General features: G+C 48.3%; 1 protein-coding gene across 4 annotated transcripts in view; it reads left to right on the forward strand.

Annotated features, from left to right (window-relative positions):
- The window catches only part of LOC135019092 (regucalcin-like), a 282886-nt gene that overhangs the window by 174607 nt on the left and 87678 nt on the right, over positions 1-20601 (forward strand). For all 4 annotated transcript variants that reach the window (XM_063953073.1, XM_063953071.1, XM_063953072.1 and 1 more), the window contains 2 exons: positions 1604-1815; positions 19066-19233. In XM_063953073.1, coding sequence (XP_063809143.1) covers positions 1604-1815; positions 19066-19233 — 380 coding nt within the window. The remainder of the gene's footprint in view (positions 1-1603; positions 1816-19065; positions 19234-20601) is intronic.

Here is a 20601-nt window from a genome sequence, read left to right on the forward strand (position 1 = left end):
GTCCATTAAGGTTCAAATTTCGGCCCTGTCTATTTTCTTCCAGAAAGAACTAGCTTCAGTTCCTGAAGTTCAGACGTTTGTCAAGGGGGTACTGCATATACAGCCTCCTTTTGTGCCTCCAGTGGCACCTTGGGATCTCAATGTAGTTTTGGGGTTCCTAAAATCACATTGGTTTGAACCACTCACCAATGTGGACTTAAAATATCTCACATGGAAAGTGGTAATGCTGTTGGCCCTGGCTTCAGCCAGGCGTGTCTCAGAATTGGCGGCTTTATCCTATAAAAGCCCTTACCTAATTTTTCATACGGACAGGGCAGAATTGAGGACTCGTCCTCAATTTCTCCCTAAGGTGGTTTCAGCGTTTCACTTGAACCAGCCTATTGTGGTACCTGCGGCTACTAGGGACTTGGAGGACTCCAAGTTGCTGGACGTAGTCAGGGCCCTGAAAATATATGTTTCCAGGACGGCTGGAGTCAGAAAATCTGACTCGCTGTTTATCCTGTATGCACCCAACAAGCTGGGTGCTCCTGCTTCTAAGCAGACTATTGCTCGTTGGATTTGTAGTACAATTCAGCTTGCACATTCTGTGGCAGGCCTGCCACAGCCAAAATCTGTAAAAGCCCATTCCACATGGAAGGTGGGCTCATCTTGGGCGGCTGCCCGAGGGGTCTCGGCTTTACAACTTTGCCGAGCAGCTACTTGGTCAGGGGCAAACACGTTTGCTAAATTCTACAAATTTGATACCCTGGCTGAGGAGGACCTGGAGTTCTCTCATTCGGTGCTGCAGAGTCATCCGCACTCTCCCGCCCGTTTGGGAGCTTTGGTATAATCCCCATGGTCCTTACGGAGTTCCCAGCATCCACTAGGACGTCAGAGAAAATAAGAATTTACTTACCGATAATTCTATTTCTCGTAGTCCGTAGTGGATGCTGGGCGCCCATCCCAAGTGCGGATTGTTTGCAATACTTGTACATAGTTATTGTTACAAAAATCGGGTTATTATTGTTGTGAGCCATCTTTTCAGAGGCTCCTCTGTTGTCATGCTGTTAACTGGGTTCAGATCACAGGTTGTACAGTGTGATTGGTGTGGCTGGTATGAGTCTTACCCGGGATTCAAAATCCTTCCTTATTGTGTACGCTCGTCCGGGCACAGTATCCTAACTGAGGCTTGGAGGAGGGTCATAGGGGGAGGGGCCAGTGCACACCAGGTAGTCCTAAAGCTTTACTTTTGTGCCCAGTCTCCTGCGGAGCCGCTATTCCCCATGGTCCTTACGGAGTTCCCAGCATCCACTACGGACTACGAGAAATAGAATTATCGGTAAGTAAATTCTTATTTTCTGCCATATCTACTAATTTAGCGACTGTAACAAAAGGATAACAGAATGTTTAAATGACAAGAGCGGGAATAATGCTGATACAGTACTACATAACATTGTATATTTCTGGCAGAGTGGTATTCCATTTTATGTATATTTATGTTTATTGAAAATCTTGGTGTGTGTATTGGCTGGAAATTAATGTGAAACAGCGCAGCATAGCTTCATATAATCACTTGATCCGAGAGTTCCTAATGTAACCTCTTCATGTCCTGTTCTTATAACAGGATGTTCTCCTGTGGATGAGAGCACTATGGAGAAGACCTTGGAAGTGTTGGAACGCCACTGCCATGAAAACATGAATCATGCCATAGAGACAGAAGAGGGCCTGGGCATAGAATATGATGAAGATGTCATTTGTGATGTTTGTCGCTCCCCTGACAGCGAGGAAGGCAATGATATGGTGTTCTGTGATCGGTGCAACATCTGTGTGCACCAGGTGGGCATCCTGTTTCGCATATATATTGGGAATTCTCTGTTGATACTTCGGTGCAGTATATAGAAACACCACAGTGTTTTCTTTTGGGTCTTTTATATTTCTCTAGCATCCATAAGGGATATTGGGGACAGATTAGTACGATTGGGTATAGACGGGTGCAAAGGAGCCAGTGCACTTCAAATTTCTTCAACTGTTTGTTCTGGCCCCTCCCCCCTATGCCCCTCCCCCACAAGCAGTTTAGAAAAAAAAGTGCCCTCAGGAGAGGATGCACACTTTGCAAGCTCCTCAGTTTTTCTTCAATTTCATTTAAACTTTTACTTATTTCAGTTGCTGTTTGGGCAACAGCATACCTGCACCGTGGGAGTTAGGGGGGGGAGACGGTCACCGGCCTCATGAGGTGCTGAGCCGCTTCTCCGCTGCAGGACCACCGTCCCGAGGGTCTGTTTGTTCAGCGGGGCACTGCGCCTTAGCTGCCGCAGCTTGCCGCACACACCTGACAGAGCCTGAAGATGATCGTCGTGGTGAGCACAAACCGGGGGCCCCGCTAGGGGAGCCCTCCGGTTCATTGTGCGGCAGAAACGTGGGTGAGGCGTACTGGTCCCTCCTGGGATGGACCCGCGGGTGCCCCTGCGTGAGACTGGTGGGAGGTGTGTTGTACCAAACATTTATGTGAGGCTACACAGCCTGTATAAAACTTATTAGTAGCTCCGACGCCATAGCGGGGGGGATGGAGCTACATCAGAGCATGCTCAGTTGCATTTTGGCGCCTTCCTCTGCATAAGCAGCAGCCTCATGCAGCTCCTCCAAACGGTCATTGGTACCGGGTGTAGAGGGTGAGATCCGCTATTAAGTTTACATTCCATTTAAGTTTACATTCCTCTGGGGAATTTTCTGTACAGCGGTATCACTGTTATATATTACTACATAAAACGCGGACAGTCTCACTGGGGCTGTACAGTGTTTGGTGCGCTGGTGTCCTCTCGTTTGTGTCTCCTCTCACATGCAATAGGGCAGGCTTGTATTGTATTCAGTCTGTGTTGTATGTGTATTGTTTCTGTATTTCATTATGGTGAAACAGAAGTCATGCAATGTGTGTAATGCCAGATTCTCCCTTATTTCATCGGGCTCCATATCCTGTGAGCAGTGTAGTCAGTCATCACAAAATGCTGATAACATGGGGGAGAGTCCAGAGCCTTCCTGGCTGGAGGCTATAAAAACTATAATGTCTGATATGTCCTCTCAGCTCACTGCCAATGCCAACAAAACACAAGAACTGCAACAATCAGTAGCTAGCCTAACTGTCAAGGCTGATGCTTCCCATCCCCCGCTGTCTACTACAGGTGCACAAAAACGTGCTTTACCTGCAATTTTATCAGATTCTGATGATGATGTACAGGCAGATGGGGATCCCATTAGTGGGGATTCCACCCCTACACAGAGTATCGAACCCCTCATATTGGCCATACTGGATGTGTTACAGCTCCCCCTGGAAGACGCTACTGATCAGCAGTAATTTTTCCTCCCTCAAGATAAACTGAAAGTCACTTTTCCTGATTTCCAAGGATTTGGATGATTTATTTAAATTGGCCTGGAAAAATCCAGATAAAAAATATCAGGTGTCCAAACGGTTTTTAAATACCTTCCCATTTACCCCTGAAGGCAGGAAATTATGGGAAGTATCCCCAGCAGTAGACGTCTCAGTTTCTCACCTTTCTAAAAAGGCGGTGCTCCCTGCTCCGGGCTCTTTTAAAGGTAAAGGACCCGGAGGATAGGAAAATTGAGACCACTCTGAAATCTCTCTACACTGCTGCAGGTGTAGCTCAAAGACTGGTAATTGCTGGTTGCTGGATGACACATGCCATTCATACATGGGCTACTCAGATTCAGGAGGGTCTTTCAGGTGATATGACCTTGGTTACTACTGTAACTTTCCTAAAACACATTCAGGACACGGCAATAGTCCTCAACTCCCTTAAAGAGATTGGCAATATAAATGCTAGAACCACTGCTATGGCCGTGTCTGCATGCAGAGCCATATGGTTGCGTCAGTGGATGGCAGACGCGGACTCCAAACTTAATGTGGAATCTCTTCCCTTCACAGGTGAATGGCTCTTTGGAGCTGAATTGGACGCATGGATCTCCAAAGCTACTGCTGGTAAATCCACGTTTCTCCCTTCTGGGGCTCCGCCTGCTAGGCGTACCTACCGGGGACCGTCTACTCAGTCCTTTCGGCCCTCCAGATTTCGTTCTATGGCCCGGGGTGCCTCCAGTGCAGCTAGAGGCTCCAGAGGTAAGCCTAAGAAAATCAGCCGTTGCTGGCTCTCAGGAACAGAGCATCAGTTCAGCTTCCACAAAGACTTCGGCATGACTGTGCCTACCCACCCCGAGGGGATCTCGTGGTGGGAGCTCGGTTACGTCACTACAGCCAAGTCTGGGACGGTTCCTGCCAACATTCCTATCAACATTCTGGAACTTCGGGCTATCTACAATGCTCTGATTCAGGCCTCCCCTCTACTCAGGGATCAGGCGATCCAGGTTCAGTCGGACAAAGGCACGGCAGTGGCGTATATCCGTCGACAGGGAGGGACAAACAGCAGGGCCTATATGCGAGAAGTGACAAAAATACTTCTCTGGGCGGAAAGAAATGCAAGAGCGCTGTCCGCAATTTTCATTCCAGGAGTGGATAACTGGGAAGCGGAGTTCCTGAGTCGCCACGATCTCCACCCGGGGGAGTGGGGATTACATCCTCAGGTGTTTCAACAGATTGTCGACAGGTGGGGATACCCACAGTTCGACATGATGGCGTCTCGCCTCAACAAGAAACTTTGCTGCTACTGCTCGCGAATCAGAGACCCTCAGGCGAGTGCAGTGGATGCGCTGACATCGCCTTGACCTTACCGGCTGGTCTACCTATTCCCTCCGATTCCATTGATCCCAAGGGTGCTCCAGTGGATCAGACATCACAGAGTACAAGCAATCCTGATTGCGCCAGATTGGCCCCGAAGGGCGCAGCTCTTCTGGACATGTCCATAGAAGACCCTTGGCCTCTGCTGCTAAGAAAGGATCTTCTTCAGCAAGGGCCGTTCGTCTACCAGGACTTACTGCGGCTTCGTTTGGCGGCATGGAAGTTGGCCGGACCATCCTAGCTCACAAAGGGCTTTCCAAAAAAGTCGTTGCCACTATGGTGCAAGCCAGAAAACCTGTGACATCAAAACACTATCATCATATCTGGATGAGCTATGTCTCTTGGTGCAAGGAACACACGTATCCACCTGCAGAGTTTCACTTGGGACGTTTCCTCCATTTCCTGCAGGCTGGTGTGGATAAGGGCTTACGTCTGGGTTCCGTTAAGGTCCAGATTTCAGCTCTCAATTTTCTTTTAGGAGAAATTGGCTGTGTTGCCAGAAGTTCAGATCTTCTTACAAGTGGTACTCCACATACAACCTCCCTTTGTGCCACCTACGGTACCCTGGGCTTTGGATGTAGTGTTGAAATTTCTACAGTCCTCCTGGTTTGAGCCTCTGATGACAGTAGCAGACAAGTATCTCACATGGAAGACCGTGATGTTATTGGCCCTGGCTTCTGCTAGATGCGTCTAAGAATTGGGGGGCCTTATCGTGTAAAAGTCCCTACTCTCTTTTATGAGGACAGAGCGGAGCTCTGGACTAGACAGCAGTTCCTGCCGAAGGTTGTCTCTGCATTCCACCTGAATCAACCTATTGTGGTTCCGTCCCGTTCTGACGCTTCTGCTCCTCCGGAGTCTTTGGATGTTGTGCGTGCTTTGAAGATCTATGTCGGGCGCACTGCTCGGGTCAGGAAGACTGATTCCTTATTCATGCTTTATGATGCGCAGAAAAAGGGTTGCCCTGCTTCAAAGCAGACCATTGCTCACTGGATTAGGCTTACTATCCAACAGGCCTATGTGACGGCAGCCTTGCCTGTTCCTCTACAAGGTCAGTGGGCTCTTCCTGGGCAGCTGCCCGTGGTGTCTCGGCCGTGCAACTATGCCAAGTGGCTACCTGGTCGGGGAAGAACACTTTTGTGAAATTCTACAAATTTGATACCCTGGCCAAAGAGGTTACCCAGTTTGGGCAGGCGGTGCTGCAGCAGTCTCTGCACGCTCCCGCCCGTTCTAGAAGCTTTGGGATGATGTCCCTATCGTACTAATTTGTCCCCAATATCCCTTATGGATGCTAGAGAAAATAGGATTTTAATTACCTACCGATAAATCCTCGCCTGCAGAGTGTGCATCCTCTCCTGAGGGCACTTTCTAAACTGCCTGTGGGGCAGGGGCATGGAGGGGAGGAGCCAGCACACCCAGTTGAAGAAATTTGAAGTGCACTGGCTCCTTTGGACTCGTCTATACCCAATCGTACTAATCTGTCCCAAATATCCCTTATGGACTACGAGAAAAGGATTTACCGGTAGGTAATTAAAATCCTATTTTTTTGTATACAGACACAAGAACTGTGCAGTATACATGTAGTATACACTGTTAGCATTGTTTCATAAATGGTAGCATTATTTACAACTGCTTTACCACCTAGTAAACGGTGGCAGTACAAGGCCTTTCCTAATCTGTCCAAAAACTGGGTGGTCAATTTAATTAGGGGATGCTTTCAATATGCTATTTGCACATGACACTGCCATCCTAACGTGTCTGTAATTCACCACTACGGGGTATATTCAATTGCTGTCGGGTGCTTTCCGACGGAAAGGACCCAACAGCACTCTATTCAATGTGGCCCGTTCCCAACAGTGTCAGTCCGACAGGTGTATTCCGGATTGTATTCCGGGGTTCCGACCTATTCCAGTCGGAAACTGCCGTCTTTCCGACAAGACGGCAGTTTCCTACTCTTGAATACACCACTATATTGTGTATGTACTTCACAGCGCCCCCTAGGGATGTGTATTAAAATTAACAAATTAAGGCTACAGCAGGTCTAGTTTTTATGCACAATGCACATCGCCAGTACATTGTGCTGAAATTAGTAGTTTTTAGATCACTCCTAAATTAATTGAGCTCATACATGTGCTGTAATGAAATTGCTGAAATACAACCATGGAGGAGAAGGTTACAAAATGCTTTCAGATAACGTTATTTTGACTGTGTAAAAGTTCTTATCTTGGACAGGACGCAGATGGCCTATAAATATCCGCTGTGTCTATGCTGCTGTTCTGCAACTTGGGGGAGGAGTTTTCTTGCATATTTTAATAATTGTCTAAATTAAGCTGAGAAAGGTCAGGAGTTCTATCACTGCACATATTCTTTCAAGAAATGGATAAATGTGTGTATATGTAACCGTTTAGAACTCCTTTGGCCTGGTTTGAGTGCTTGTCACACAATTGATGCTACATTAAATATACATCTGAAAACCCTGTAATTAAGCCCTGAAATGCTAGGTTAGTGCTAATGGTGTATCTGTTTCATACATCAAAGGACAGGAAAGATGTACCAATGTGTGTGCTAATTCAAAGACCAATATTTGATGAAAACCATTAGAAATGTCCAAAAAATGTTTCGCCATAGTTCTACCTTTAGTAATTTCTGTTAATCTTTGTCAAATATTTATCTTGTCTAGAGGTTGAAGGTAAAAATGTTTTTCAAGATTTAAGAGTCTTTTTTGATTAAGCCGGTAGAATAGACCTATAACCACTATGGGGACAATTCAGTTGTTTTCGCTTACGTCCTAGAGGATGCTGGGGACTCCGTAAGGACCATGGGGTATAGACGAGCTCCGCAGGAGATATGGGCACTATAAAGAATTTTAGAATGGGTGTGCACTGGCTCCTCCCTCTATGCCCCTCCTCCAGACCTCAGTTAGATCCTGTGCCCAGAGGAGATTGGGTGCATTACATGGGAGCTCTCCTGAGTTTCTCTGATAAAGAATTTTGTTAGGTTTTTTATTTTCAGGGAACACTGCTGGCAACAGGCTCCCTGCATCGTGGGTCTGAGGAGAGAGAAGCAGACCTACTTAAGTGATAGGCTCTACTTCTTAGGCTACTGGACACCATTAGCTCCAGAGGGAGTCGGAACGCAGGTCTCCCCTTGCTGTTCGTCCCGGAGCCGCGCCGCCGTCCTCCTCGCAGAGCCGGAAGATAGAAGTCGGGTGAGTATAAGAAGAAAAGAAGACTGCAAGGCGGCAGAAGACTTCAGATCTTCACCGAGGTAAGCGCGCAGCGTTACCGCTGCGCGCCATTGCTCCCACACAATACACACACTAGCAGGCACTGATGGGCGCAGGGGGGGCGCCCTGGGCAGCAATAAAACCTCTATATCTGGCATTATTAGGTTGGACACTGCAGAGGCAGTAATTCTTTGAATCCCCGGCCAGTTTTGAGATACTTTGAGCGGTACCGAAGCCCGCCGCTGGAGGGGGCGGAGCTTGTTCCCTCAGCACTAACCAGCGCCATTTTCTCCACAGAGATCTGCAGAGAAGCTGACTCCCTGGTCTCTCCCCTGCTGAACATGGTGACACCGGGCTGAAAAGAGGGGGGGGGGGGCACTTGTAAGGCGCAGTGAGTGTATTAACACAGTAATTAATCTAAAAGCGCTATTATCTGGAAGTTTATTTTCCAGTGTCAGTTGGCGCTGGGTGTGTACTGGCATACTCTCTCTCTGTCTCTCCAAAGGGCCTTATTGGGGAACTGTCTCCTTATAACTATATCCCTGTGTGTGTGGGGGTGTCGGTACGAGTGTGTCGGCATGTCTGATGCGGAATTCTCAGCTAAGGAGGAGGTGGAGCAGATTGTGGTGTCTCCGTCGGCAACGCCGACTCATGATTGGATGGACATGTGGAATGTATTAAATGCAAATGTGACATTATTACATAAGAGATTGGACAAAGCAGAGTCAAGAGAAAAAGCAGGGAGTCAATCCACGGCTTCGGCTGGGTCACCGGGCCCTTCTGGGTCTCAAAAACATCCCCTATCCCAAATAGCAGACACTGATACCGACACGGACTCTGATTCCAGTGTCGACTACGATTAAGCGAGGTTACACCCAAGGGTGGCAAAAAGTATTCATTATATGATTGATGCAATAAAAGATGTTTTGCATATCACAGATGACCCCTCGGTCCCTGACACGAGGGTGCGCATGTATAAGGAAAAGAAACCTGAGGTAACCTTTCCCCCATCCCATGAGCTTAACGAGTTATTTGAAAAAGCTTGGGAAACTACAGATAAAAAACTGCAGATTCCCAATAGGATTCTTATGGCGTATCCTTTCCCTGCACAGGACAGGGTACATTGGGAATCCTCATCCAGGGTGGACAAGGCTTTAACACGCCTGTCAAAGAAAGTGGCGCTACCGTCTCCGGACAAGGCAGCCCTCAAGGATCCTGCTGATCGCAGACAGGAAACTACTTTAAAGTCTATTTCTCTGACGTCCTAGTGGATGCTGGGAACTCCGAAAGGACCATGGGGAATAGCGGCTCCGCAGGAGACTGGGCACAAAAGTAAAAGCTTTAAGACTATCTGGTGTGCACTGGCTCCTCCCCCTATGACCCTCCTCCAAGCCTCAGTTAGATTTTTGTGCCCGAACGAGAAGGGTGCAATCTAGGTGGCTCTCCTGAGCTGCTTAGAGTAAAAGTTTAAATTAGGTTTTTTATTTTCAGTGAGTCCTGCTGGCAACAGGCTCACTGCATCGAGGGACTAAGGGGAGAAGAAGCGAACTCACCTGCGTGCAGAGTGGATTGGGCTTCTTAGGCTACTGGACATTAGCTCCAGAGGGACGATCACAGGCCCAGCCATGGATGGGTCCCAGAGCCGCGCCGCCGTCCCCCTTACAGAGCCAGAAGAGCAGAAGAGGTCCGGAAAATCGGCGGCAGAAGACGTCCTGTCTTCAATAAGGTAGCGCATAGCACCGCAGCTGTGCGCCATTGCTCTCAGCACACTTCACACTCCGGTCACTGAGGGTGCAGGGCGCTGGGGGGGGGGGCGCCCTGAGACGCAATAAAAATACCTTATATGGCAAAAAAAATACATCACATATAGCTCCTGGGCTATATGGATGCATTTAACCCCTGCCAGGATACATAAAAAAACGGGAGATAGGCTCTGCCCCCTTATCGGCGGCCTTATCTCCTCAGCACACTGGCGCCATTTTCCCTCACAGCTCCGTTGGAGGGAAGCTCCCTGGCTCTCCCCTGCAGTCACTACACTACAGAAAGGGTTAAAAAAGAGAGGGGGGCACTAATTAGGCGCAGTATAAACAATACAGCAGCTATAAGGGGAAAAACACTTATATAAGGTTATCCCTGTATATATATAGCGCTCTGGTGTCTGCTGGCAAACTCTCCCTCTGTCTCCCCAAAGGGCTAGTGGGGTCCTGTCCTCTATCAGAGCATTCCCTGTGTGTGTGCTGTATGTCGGTACGTTTGTGTCGACATGTATGAGGAGACAAATGATGTGGAGACGGAGCAGATTGCCTGTAATAGTGATGTCACCCCCTAGGGGTTGTTGGAAGGAATTACGTGACAGTGTCAGCTCTGTATAAAAGACAGTAGTTGACATGAGACAGCCGGCTACTCAGCTTGTGCCTGTCCAGACGTCTCATAGGCCGTCAGGGGCTCTAAAGCGCCCGTTACCTCAGATGGCAGATATAGACGCCGACACGGATACTGACTCCAGTGTCGACGGTGAAGAGACAAATGTGACTTCCAGTAGGGCCACACGTTACATGATTGAGGCAATGAAAAATGTTTTACACATTTCTGATAATACGAGTACCACCAAAAAGGGGTATTATGTTCGGTGAGGAAAAACTACCTGTAGTTTTCCTGAATCTGAGAAATTAAATGAGGTGTGTGATGATGCGTGGGTTTCCCCCGATAACAACTGATAACTTCTAAAATGTTATTGGCATTATATCCTTTCCCGCCAGAGGTTAGGGTGTGTTGGGAAACACCCCCTAGGGTGGATAAAGCGCTCACACGCTTGTAAGGGCTCTACCCTCTCCTGAGATGGCCGCCCTTAAGGATCCTGCTGATAGAAAGCAGGAGGGTATCCTAAAATGTATTTACACACATACTGGTGTTATACTGCGACCAGCAATCGCCTCAGCCTGGATGTGCAGTGCTGGGTTGGCGTGGTCGGATTCCCTGACTGAAAATATTGATACCCTAGATAGGGACAGTATATTTTTGCCTATAGAGCATTTAAAAGATGCATTTCTATATATGCGTGATGCACAGCGGAATATTTGCTGACTGGCATCAAGTCGAAGTGCGTTGTCCATTTCTACCAGTAGAGGGTTATGGACACGACAGTGGTCAGGTGATGCGGATTTCAAACGGCATTTGGAAGTATTGCCTTATTAAGGAGAGGAGTTATTTGGGGTCGGTCTTTCAGACCTGGTGGCCACGGCAACAGCTGGGAAATCCACGTTTGTACCCCAGGTCGCCCCTCAACATGAGAAGACGCCGTATTATCAGGCGCAGTCTTTTCGTGGACAAGCGGGCAAAAGGTTCCTCATTTCTGCCCCGTGACAGAGGGAGAGGAAAAAGGCTGCAGAAATCAGCCAGTTCCCAGGAACAGAAACCCTCTCCCGCCTCTGCCAAGCCCTCAGTATGACGCTGGGGCTTTACAAATCAGGCACGGTGGGGGGCCCGTCTCAATGAATTTCAGCGCGCAGTGGGCTCACTCGCAAGTAGACCCCTGGATCCTTCAGGTGATATCTCAGGGGTACAAATTGGAATTCGAGACGTCTCCCCCTCGCCGTTTCCTAAAGTCGGCTTTACCGATGTCTCCTTCTGACAGGGAGACCGTTTTGGAAGCCATTCACAAGCTGTATTCCCAGCAGGTGATAATCAAGGTACCCCTCCTGCAACAGGGAACGGGGTATTATTCCACACTGGTGGTACCGAAGCCGGACGGCTCGGTGAGACCGATTCTAAATCTAAAATCTTTGAACACTTACATACAGAGGTTCAAATTCAAGATTGAGTTACTCAGAGCAGTGATTGCGAACCTGGAAGAAGGGGACTACATGATGTCTCCGGACATCAAGGATGCTTACCTTCATGTCCAAATTTACCCTTCTCACCAAGGGTACCTCAGGTTTATGGTACAGAACTGTCACTATCAGTTCAGACGCTGCCGTATGGATGGTCCACGGCACCCCGGGTCTTTACCAAGGTAATGGCCGAAATGATGATATTCCTTCGAAGGAAGGGAATTTTAGTTATCCCTTACTTGGACGATTCCCTGATAAGGGTAAGATCCAGGGAACAGTTGGAAGTCGGTGTAGCACTATCTCAGGTAGTGTTGCGGCAGCACGATTGGATTCTCAATATTCCAAAATCGCAGCTGGTTCCGACGACTCGTCTTCTGTTCCTAGGGATGATCCTGGACACAGTCCAGAAAAAGGTGTTTCTCCCGGAGGAGAGAGCCAGGGAGTTATCCGAGCTAGTCAGGAACCTCCTAAAACCGAGCCAAGTCTCAGTGCATCAATGCACAAGGGTTCTGGGTAAAATGGTGGCTTCCTACGAAGCAATCCCATTCGGCAGATTCCACGCAAGAACCTTCCAGTGGGACCTGCTGGACAAATGGTCCGGGTCGCATCTTCAGATGCATCAGCGTATAACCCTGTCACCAAGAACAAGGGTGTCCCTCCTGTGGTGGTTGCAGAGTGCTCATCTTCTAGAGGGCCGCAGATTCGGCATTCAGGACTGGGTCCTGGTGACCACGGATGCCAGCCTGCGAGGCTGGGGAGCAGTCACACAGGGAAGGAATTTCCAGGGCTTATGGTCAAGCCTGGAGACATCACTTCACATAAATATCCTGAAGCTAAGGGCCATTTACAATGCTCTAAGCTTAGCAAGACCTCTGCTTCAAGGTCAGCCGGTGTTGATCCAGTCGGACAACATCACGGCAGTCACCCACGTAAACAGACAGGGTGGCACAAGAAGCAGGAGGGCAATGGCAGAAGCTGCAAGGATTCTTCGCTGGGCGGAAAATCATGTGATAGCACTGTCAGCAATTCCGGGTGTGGACAACTGAGAAGCAGACTTCCTCAGCAGACACGACCTCCACCCGGGAGAGTGGGGACTTCACCCAGAAATCTTCCACATGATTATAAACCGTTGGGAAAAACTCGACAGGTATTGCGCCAGGTCAAGGGACCCTCAGGCAATAGCTGTAGACGCTCTGGTAACACCGTGGGTGTACCAGTCAGTGTATGTGTTCCCTCATCTGCCTCTCATACCCAAGGTACTGAGATTGATAAGATGGAGGGGAGTAAGCACTATATTCGTGGCTCCGGATTGGCCAAGAAGGACTTGGTAACCGGAACTTCAAAAGATGCTCACGGAGGATCCGTGGCCTCTACCTCTAAGAAGGGACCTGCTTCAGCAAGGACCCTGTCTGTTCCAAGACTTACTGCGACTGCATTTGACGGCATGGCGGTTGAACGCCGGATCCTGAAGGAAAAAAGGCATTCCGGATGAGGTCATCCCTATCCTGATCAAAGCCAGGAAGGATGTAACCGCAAAACATTATCACCGCATTTGGCAAAAATATGTTGCGTGGTGCGAGGCCAGTAAGGCCCGACGGAGGAAATTCAACTGGGTCGATTCCTACATTTCCTGCAAACAGGAGTGTCTATGGGCCTGAAATTGGGGTCCATTAAGGTTCAAATTTCGGCCCTGTCAATTTTCTTCCAAAAAGAACTAGCTTCAGTCCCTGAAGTTCAGACGTTGTAAAAGGGGTACTGCATATACAGCCTCCTTTTGTGCCTCCAGTGGCACCTTGGGATCTCAATGTAGTTTTTGGGTTCCAAAAAGTCACATTGGTTTGAACCACTTAAATCTGTGGAGTTAAAATATCTCACATGGAAAGTGGTCATGCTGTTGGCCCTGGCCTGGGCCAGGCGCGTGTCAGAATTGGCGGCTTTATCTGGTAAAAGCCCTTATCTGATTTTCCATTCGGACAGGGCGGAATTGAGGACTCGTCCTCAGTTTCTCCCTAAGGTGGTTTCAGCGTTTCACCTGAACCAACCTATTGTGGTGCCTGCGGCTACTAGGGACTTGGAGGACTCCAAGTTGCTAGACGTTGTCAGGGCCCTGAAAATATATGTTTCCAGGACGGCTGGAGTCAGAAAATCTGACTCGCTGTTTATCCTGTATGCACCCAACAAGCTGGGTGCTCCTGCTTCTAAGCAGACTATTGCTCGTTGGAATTGTAGTACAATTCAGCTTGCACATTCTGTGGCAGGCCTGCCACAGCCAAAAATCTGTAAATGCCCACTCCACAAGGAAGATGGGCTCATCTTGGGCGGCTGCCCGAGGGGTCTCGGCTTTACAACTTTGCCGAGCAGCTACTTGGTCAGGAGCAAATACGTTTGTAAAATTCTACAAAATTGATACCCTGGCTGAGGAGGACCTGGAGTTCTCTCATTTGGTGCTGCAGAGTCATCCGCACTCTCCCGCCCGTTTGGGAGCTTTGGTATAATCCCCATGGTCCTTTCGGAGTTCCCAGCATCCACTAGGACGTCAGAGAAAATAAGAATTTACTTACCGATAATTCTATTTCTCATAGTCCGTAGTGGATGCTGGGCGCCCATCCCAAGTGCGGATTGTCTGCAATACTTGTACATAGTTACAAAAATCGGGTTATTATTGTTGTGAGCCATCTTTTCAGAGGCTCCTCTGTTATCATGCTGTTAACTGGGTTCAGATCACAGGTTGTACGGTGTGATTGGTGTGGCTGGTATGAGTCTTACCCGGGATTCAAAATCCTTCCTTATTGTGTACGCTCGTCCGGGCACAGTATCCTAACTGAGGCTTGGAGGAGGGTCATAGGGGGAGGAGCCAGTGCACACCAGCTAGTCTTAAAGCTTTTACTTTTGTGCCCAGTCTCCTGCGGAGCCGCTATTCCCCATGGTCCTTTCGGAGTTCCCAGCATCCACTACGGACTATGAGAAATAGAATTATCGGTAAGTAAATTCTTATTTTATGCGCATACAGGTGCTTTGCTCAGACAGGCAATAGCATCGGCATGGGTGTGTAGTGCGGTTGCAGCTTGGACAGATACCTTGTCAGCTGACCTTGATACCCTAGATATGGATACCATTTTATTGACAAAGAAGCATATGGAGGTTTTGCCATACAAAGGTGAAGTTTTATTTGGGGAAGGTTTCGCGGACCTGGTTGCCACAGCTACTGCGGGTAAATCTACCTTTTTGCCTTTTGTTCCCCCGCAGCAAAAGAATACTCCACAATATCAGATGCAGTCCTTTCGGGCGCATAAGTCCAGGAGAGGTCGGGGGTCATCTTTCCTCGCCAGAGGTAAGGGTAGAGGAAAGAGAGCTTCTGCTCCAGCTAGTTCCCATGAGCAGAAGTCCTCCCCGGCTTCTACTAAATCCACCGCATGACGCTGGGGCTCCACTGAGGGAGTCCACACCGGTGGGGGCACGTCTTCGACTCTTCAGCCAGGTCTGGGTTCTGTCAGAAGTGGATCCTTGGGCGATGGATATTGTATCCAAGGCTACAAACTGGAATTCGAAGAGGTGCCCCCTCGACGATTTTTCAAGTCGGCCTTGCCAGCTTCTTCCCAAGAGAGGGAAGTAGTGTTAGCTGCAATTCAAAAGCCGTATCAACAGCAAGTGATTGTCAAGGTTCCTCTAGTTCAACAGGGGAAAGGGTACTATTCGACCCTGTTCGTGGTCCCGAAGCCGGATGGTTCGGTCAGACCCATTTTAAATCTAAAATCCCTAAACCTGTACTTGAAAAAGTTCAAATGCAAGATGGAATCGCTCCGGGCTGTGATCTCCAGTCTGGAAGGGGGGGATTTTATGGTGTCACTCGACATAAAGGATGCATAACTTCATGTCCCCATATATCCTCCTCATCAGGCGTACCTGAGATTCGCTGTACGGGACTGTCATTACCAGTTTCAGACGTTGCCGTTTGGGCTTTCCATGGCCCCGAGGATTTTCACCAAGGTGATGGCGGAGATGATGGTGCTCCTGCGCAGGCAGGGAGTCACAATTATCCCATACTTGGACGATCTCCTGATAAAAGCAAGATCGAGAGATCAATTGCAGAAGAGCGTGTCGCTCTCCCTGAGAGTACTACAACAACACGGTTGGATTCTCAATCTGCCAAAGTCACAATTGATTCCAACGACTCGACTATCATTCCTAGGCATGATTCTGGACACAGAACAGAAGAGGGTTTTTCTCCCGATGGAAAAAGCCCAGGAACTCCAGAACATGGTCAGAGACTTGCTAAAACCAAAAAGAGTGTCTGTTCATCAATGCACTCGAGTTCTGGGGAAAATGGTGGCAGCCTACGAGGCCATCCCCTTCGGCGGGTTTCATGCAAGGACGTTTCAGTGGGACCTCCTGGACAAGTGGTCAAGGTCCCATCTACTAATACATCAGAAGATAAGCCTGTCCCCCCGGGCCAGGGTGTCTCTCCTGTGGTGACTGCAGAGTGCTCACCTTCTAGAGGGTCGCAGGTTCGGCATTCAAGACTGGGTTCTGATGACCACGGACACGAGCCTCCGAGGATGGGGAGCAGTCACACAAGGAAGAAGTTTTCAGGGCCTATGGTCAAGCCAGGAGGCTTGTCTGCACATCAACGTACTTGAGGGCCATATACAACGGCCTACGACAAGCGGAGAATCTTCTTCGCGACCTACCGGTTCTGATTCAATCAGACAACGTCACAGCCGTGGCTCATGTAAACCGCCAAGGCGGGACAAGGAGCAGAGTGGCAATGGCGGAAGCCACCAGGATTCTGCGCTGGGCGGAAAATCACGTAAGCGCTCTGTCAGCGGTCTTCATTCCGGTAGTGGACAACTGGGAAGCAGACTTCCTCAGCAGACACAATCTCTATCCAGGAGAGTGGGGACTTCATCAAGACGTTTTTACAGAGATAACAAGTCTTTGGGGAATTCCTCACATAGACATGATGGCGTCACGCCTCAACAAGAAGCTTCGGAGGTATTATGCCAGGTCAAGGGACCCTCAGGCTGTAGCGGTGGATGCCCTGGTGACACCTTGGGTGTTTCAGTCGGTCTATGTGTTCCCCCCCTCTTCCTCTCATCTCAAAAATATTGAGAATCATAAGACAAAGAGTGAGAACAATCCTCATTGTTCCAGATTGGCCTCGAAGGGCCTGGTATTCAGATCTTCAGGAGATGCTCACAGAAGATCCATGGCCTCTTCCTCTCAGGGAGGACCTGTTACAACAGGGGCCCTGCGTGTTCCAAGACTTACCGCGGTTACGTTTGACGGCATGGCGGTTGAACACCGAATCCTAGCTGGGAAAGGTATTCCGGAGGAGGTCATCCCTACTCTGATAAAGGCTAGGAAGGAGGTGACGGCAAAACATTATCACCGTATCTGGAGGAAATATGTTTCTTGGTGTGAAGCCAAGAATGCTCCTACGGAAGATTTCCATCTGGGCCGTTTTCTCCACTTTCTACAGATGGGAGTGGATATGGGCCTAAAATTAGGCTCCATTAAGGTACAGATTTCGGCCCTGTCTATTTTCTTTCAGAAGGAATTGGCTTCTCTCCCAGAAGTCCAGACTTTTGTAAAGGGAGTGCTGCACATCCAGCCTCCTTTTGTACCCCCAGTGGCACCCTGGGACTTTAACGTGGTGTTACGGTTCCTAAAGTCTCACTGGTTTGAACCTCTTCAAACGGTTGAATTGAAATTTCTCACTTGGAAGGTGGTCATGTTGTTGGCCTTGGCATCTGCGGGTGTCCGAATTGGCGGCTTTGTTTCACAAGAGCCACTATTTGACCTTCCATGTGGATAGAGCAGAGTTGAGGACTCGTCCTCAATTTTTGCCTAAGGTGGTTTCTTCATTTCATATGAACCAACCTATTGTGGTGCCTGTGGCTACGGGTGACTTGGAGGATTCCAAGTCCCTGGATGTAGTCAGGGCCTTAAAAATCTATGTAGCCAGGACGGCTCGAGTTAGGAAAACAGAAGCACTGTTTGTCCTGTATGCGGCCAACAAAGTTGGCGCTCCTGCTTCGAAGCAGACTATTGCTCGCTGGATCTGTAACACGATTCAGCAGGCTCATTCTACGGCGGGATTGCCGTTAAATTCAGTAAAGGCCCATTCCACTAGGAAGGTGGCCTCTTCTTTGGCGGCTGCCCGAGGTGTCTCGGCGTTACAGCTTTGCCGAGCAGCTACTTGGTCAGGTTCAAACACTTTTGCAAAGTTCTATAAATTTGATACCCTGGCTGATGAGGACCTTGCGTTTGCTCAGTCGGTGCTGCAGAGTCGTCCGCACTCTCCCGCCCGGTCTGGAGCTTTGGTATAAACCCCATGGTCCTTACGGAGTCCCCAGTATCCTCTAGGACGTAAGAGAAAATAAGATTTTAAACCTACCAGTAAATCTTTTTATCCTAGTCCGTAGAGGATGCTGGGCGCCCGTCCCAGTGCGGACGAAATCTGCAAGGCTTGTATATAGTTTTTGCTTACATAAGGGTTATGTTACAGTTGAGATCAGTCTTTAGCTGATACTGGTTTTTGTTCATACTGTTAACTGGTTGCGTATATTCCAGGTTATACGGTGTGGATGGTGTGGGCTGGTATGAATCTTGCCCTTAGATTAACAAAAATCCTTTCCTCATACTGTCCGTCTCCTCTGGGCACAGTTTCTCTAAATGAGGTCTGGAGGAGGGGCATAGAGAGAGGAGCCAGTGCACACCCATTCTAAAGTTCTTTATAGTGCCCATATCTCCTGCGGTGCCAGTCTATACCCCATGGTCCTTACGGAGTCCCCAGCATCCTCTATGGACTAGGAGAAAAAGATTTACCGGTAGGTTTAAAATCTTATTTTTGTGGGTGTCTCTCTGAGCTATTCAATTGTTTCTCTAATCAGACTCCCATTAGCTGTGGCAGAAATTTATGTGTATGAAATACTCATTTCATACACATAGACATAAATGTCTGCTCTGTGAAGATACTTATGCAAATTGTCTTATCTATGTACCATGAAGAAATAATTAGCATCATAAATATATTTTAGTTTTTATATTTTTTTTATTGGGAGATATATATCTGTACACATATTGTAGAGACAAAAATATTTTAAATATAAAAATCTTTAACTGAAGACCAGCGCTTTCAGACTTCTTTTTTTCTTTTCAGTGTCAGAATTATACTGAAGTATGATGGTTAGTGTGGCCCTTACAGTATATTCAGCAATTTTTGGTGGTTATGTTATAGCAGATATCCGCTATGAGAAGCATATGTAAGGCATGTGTATCTGTTTTGCAAGGCATGTTATGGCATACTGAAGGTCCCAGAAGGCAGCTGGCTATGTCGAACCTGTGTTCTGGGTGTTCACCCACAGTGTATTTTGTGTCCTAAGAGAGGAGGAGCCATGAAAGCCACAAGAACTGGAACCAAATGGGCCCATGTGAGCTGTGCTCTCTGGATACCGGAGGTACAGTATAAGCTTTTTTTTTCTGATACAGTACTGTTTATTTCCCCCTCCTTGCCTGGAAGCCTTGCATATTGCCTAGGACAGCCTAGGGTGCAGATGACTATTCTAGGGAAGGCCACATTAGAGCCTTTTTCCATAAAAAAAAAAAAATCTGAATCTGAAAAAAACATAATTATGTGGGCAGCCTGAAGCGCCCTAATGGCAGCTTGGCACATCACTCCTCTGCAGCCTACTCTACAAATCTGGGTGGAGGCCCTTTTTATTTGGAGGGATGCCAGGTGCACACAGGAAAAGAACCCCTGGGAGGAGATTACAACATTCAGGGCCTTGTGCAGTGTTAGATGCAAGTTTTACTTACAAATGTAAAATACATTTGCGAAGCAAACGTTATTTCGCTAACTATGCAGAGTTGCCCGGGGGGCATGTTTTCTGCACACCAGGTTTGAATATATAATTTTTTAGCAAGAGCTACAATGGTGATAATCGGCACAGTTCTCTAGCATCGGGGGAGAGCCGGCCTCAACTGATACACCTGCTTAGGGATCTTTCTGAGGCTTTCGCAACTCTATATCGGCTCAAGATGTGTTAACACCCCCCTTAACATACTCGGGCTATGTCAGCCTGCCCCTTCATTCCTGTGTTACACCCAGCTAAGAGTCTAAAAATGTGCTGAACAATATATACCCCTGGTAAAGCAGACTGAAGTTAACCACTAACACAATGCAGTTAAGTTGCCGACGGTCAGGATACCGATGCCAGGATCCCGTCCGCTGACAATGTTGACAGCCAGAATTCCCGGCTAACAGAGGCTATTCCCACTCATAAAGTGGGAATTGAACCTGTGGCGAGTGCAGCAAGCGATCGCCCCCTGCCGGCATACTGATGGCCGGGATGCCCTTGTTTGTATACGGACGGCCGGCAATCCAGCCTCCGGTATATTATACTGAACCCCCAATAACTTAAAGATTTCCAAATCTGGCCCTTAAGGCACCTGAACAGTCCAGGTTTTAAGGATAACCATGTTTGGGCTCAAGTGACTTCATTATTACTTCAGTCAGTTTGATTTAACAACCTGTGTTTATGTATTGATGTCCTTTAAAACCTGGACTGTTAAGTATATGTATTTTCTCTAACGTCCTAAGTGGATGCTGGGACTCCGTAAGGACCATGAGGAATAGCGGCTCCGCAGGAGACAGGGCACAAAATAAAAGCTTGAGATATCAGGTGGTGTGCACTGGCTCCTCCCCCTATGACCCTCCTCCAAGCCAGTTAGATTTTTGTGCCCGGCCGAGAAGGGTGCAGACTAGGTAGCTCTCCAGAGCTGCTTAGAATAAAAGTTTAGTTAGGTTTTTTTATTTTCAGTGAGTC

The sequence above is a fragment of the Pseudophryne corroboree genome, chromosome 2 (assembly GCF_028390025.1).
Source record: "Pseudophryne corroboree isolate aPseCor3 chromosome 2, aPseCor3.hap2, whole genome shotgun sequence".
NCBI classification, from domain to species: Eukaryota; Metazoa; Chordata; class Amphibia; order Anura; family Myobatrachidae; genus Pseudophryne; species Pseudophryne corroboree.